The 2,723-nt window shown below is 42.6% G+C and overlaps 1 protein-coding gene across 1 annotated transcript; it reads right to left on the reverse strand.

Moving 5' to 3' along the window:
• Window positions 1-68: 68 nt before the first annotated feature.
• LOC111648578 (cell adhesion molecule DSCAML1-like) lies at window positions 69-1,727 on the reverse strand (the record flags this gene model as incomplete). The annotated part of the gene is made up of 5 exons (XM_023398378.1): window positions 69-309; window positions 513-583; window positions 860-1,027; window positions 1,341-1,469; window positions 1,631-1,727. Coding segments are annotated over 5 exons (706 nt in total), but the record flags the coding sequence as incomplete, so codon positions are not given.
• Between the last annotated feature and the right edge of the window lie 996 nt (window positions 1,728-2,723).

Consider the following 2,723-nt stretch of genomic DNA (forward strand, 5'->3'; position numbering starts at 1 on the left):
AAAAAAAAAAATCCCCTCTCACGTATGTTGAGATATGCTGTAAATGTGTTGTTTATTGTGACTCTCACCATCTTCCAGTGTTGTAGCATTGATCTCTGAGCTAGAGGGCCCTGTACCGGCTCGGTTGAAGGCCTGGACAACCACACCATACTGGGCAAACTTCTTCAGGTTGTCCAGAGTGTAGACCTCACTGTCTCCAGTGGCCTTCATCTCCACAATGCTGTACTGGCCATTACTGCCCGGGCCGTTCTCTCTGTAACCGATCTGGTATCCCCGGATCACGCCGTTCTGCAGCTCTTTCCTGGGAGCCTAATGGATTAAATAAGGAAAGACAATACTCACATCAGACTCATCTATTTATATTCATATATTGCACAATGATTCGGGCACCTCCAAAAGCTTAATGCAATGAAATATAATCATGACAAAAACAACATTAGGTTACTTTGCAAGCAGCAAAATATGATAAAGTGAGATACACAACCAGAAGGCAAGTAGTTCTAATGCTTTACCTTCCAGGTGACCCTGATGCTCTGAGAGGTCACAGGCTGCAGGATTACTTCCATGGGAGGACCATCAGGCTCTGTAGAGAGAGAGAGAGAGAGAGAGAGAGAGAGAGACAGAAGGGTTGAGGTGTCGAACAAACATTCTGTGGCGTTCACGTTTCACATCTCATGACCCCTGACTATTCTCGTCAATAATTTCTCCAAGGAGTTGTTTTTCTCAGTTTCTCTGAGCTATACTTTCAATACAAAATGCTTATTCAAGGACAGTTGTCAGCGTCATCAAAGTTGCAGAGGCTGAGTGCTAATTCACTCACATTCACATTAGTAGAAAGCAGTGCTATCAAGATACTTACGTGCTTCTTCGGTGCTGATGGTGAGTTCCTTACTGGCCTCGCTCTTTCCTATAGCGTTGTAGGAGTACATGCGGATGCTGTAGACAGAGGCAGGGTGAAGGTCCACTATGTTGGCCTGGTTGTTGGTGGGGGAGATGTTTCGAGTGGCGTGCTTCAGCTCCCAGGAATCTGAATAGTGGTACAGCGTTGTTTTTCATTTTGAGTCACACTTTGAATATATTTGGGGATTTGTATTTTCTCACTGTTACTTAATATGAAGTCTTATTCTATCCCCTCTAATCTTTCTATAAAAATAAAGTAAAATCCTTAAAAAATGTAGGATTTTGTGTTTTGACAGACAGTCAGTTGACAGTCCGTCACAATCCTGTACTGCTCCAGGAAAAGGAAAGAAGCACCAACAGCTCAGCTTTTTATTCCACCCACACATTTACTTTTCTATCTTCCTTTTCTGTAAACTAAAAAACATACTCTGTTTACTTACCTGTCTTGTTCTTATACTCAATATCATAGGACGTAATGACGCTGTTTCCATCAAATCTCTGTGTCCACCGGAGATTCATACTACGATCCTTCACTTCTCGCACCTCCAACTCTGGAGGGTCTGGGGGCTCTGAGGATTTAAAAGAGAGCTAGTGAAGAGATAAAGGAGGAGAAGGCAGCAGCAATAGAGAGACAATTTTGGATGGCAAGAGGGAAGAGCGGGTTTGTGTATCTTTTAGCAGTATGAAGAGGAGATGGTACAGGTGCATGCATTTGTGCAGGAATGGTTACCTTGCACAGTGAGCTGGATAAGGCCTCGCCCTTCTCCGTAAGAGTTGATGGCGTGACAGGAGAAGAAGACTGAATCCTCACGCTCTGCTGGCTTTAGCTGTAGGGAGAAGGGTAGAGAGAGAAATGTCAAAGAGACAAACGGCAATCTTTGCGCAGGCAAATTGTGTAAGGTACAGCTTTGTGATGGAGAGGTATTTATGGTGCCTCACGGTGCACTGCGTTTGTAGGAGCGTCACCAACATTTTTTTGGTGTCGAGATTCACTGTTTTTTTAACCTACCTGCTTGAAAAATGTCAAAAATGAACTATGCCCAATGCATCCTTTGTGCTATTTTAGTCACTTTAGCCAGTGAAGGTGCGTCTATATAGATCGCATTTAAGCAAGATTTGCCTGCACTTTAAATATATATATTCTTTAAACAGTAGATATGACCAAATTCACACCAAAAAAACATTTTCTTCTGATTATGTCAATAACACGAGCAGGGAATTTTCATGTTCGAGTCTTACCAGTCATGATAAACTGCCTATACAATCGTTTGAAAGTGACAGGTGTTGGATTCCTTCTTAAGTCTCTACTTTTGAAATAGGCACATTGTCAAACCGCGGATACAGATGCCAAATCTGGTGGCGTAGCATTGATTAAAATGTTGTGCAAAATACACACAACAAGCTCCTGTGCTCTCTCATGCGCATCTAACCATTTGGTTTGGCAAGTGAGATGATGACATCCTCAGAACTCATTGGACACTGTTGATTCAGGCGCTCTTTACATCACAAAGCTCCCTCAGGCCCAGGGACCCCTATCTTAGTATCATCCAAAAACACCGCATCACCAGGTGCAGGCATCTGCATCTCCATTTTCCTATGATTCTGGCTGATTTATCACCTCAAGTATCTAATTTTTTAATACAGTAGAGGGGTTGGACTTGCCGCTGCCATGAATGATAACATGATGTTTTTTCAATATGTGCGGAAACATGGATTTAATAGAAAGAGAGATATCATCTTTTCTTCTCAGGTGACGCTGGTTTGGACTCAATTGCCAAAATGTCCAGTACAAACAACTACGTGCTCTACCATATATAAGTGTT

This window comes from Seriola lalandi, unplaced genomic scaffold, assembly GCF_002814215.2.
Source record: "Seriola lalandi dorsalis isolate HSWRI2012SDOR001 ecotype SW California unplaced genomic scaffold, Sedor1 jcf7180002043623, whole genome shotgun sequence".
NCBI lineage: Eukaryota > Metazoa > Chordata > Actinopteri > Carangiformes > Carangidae > Seriola > Seriola lalandi.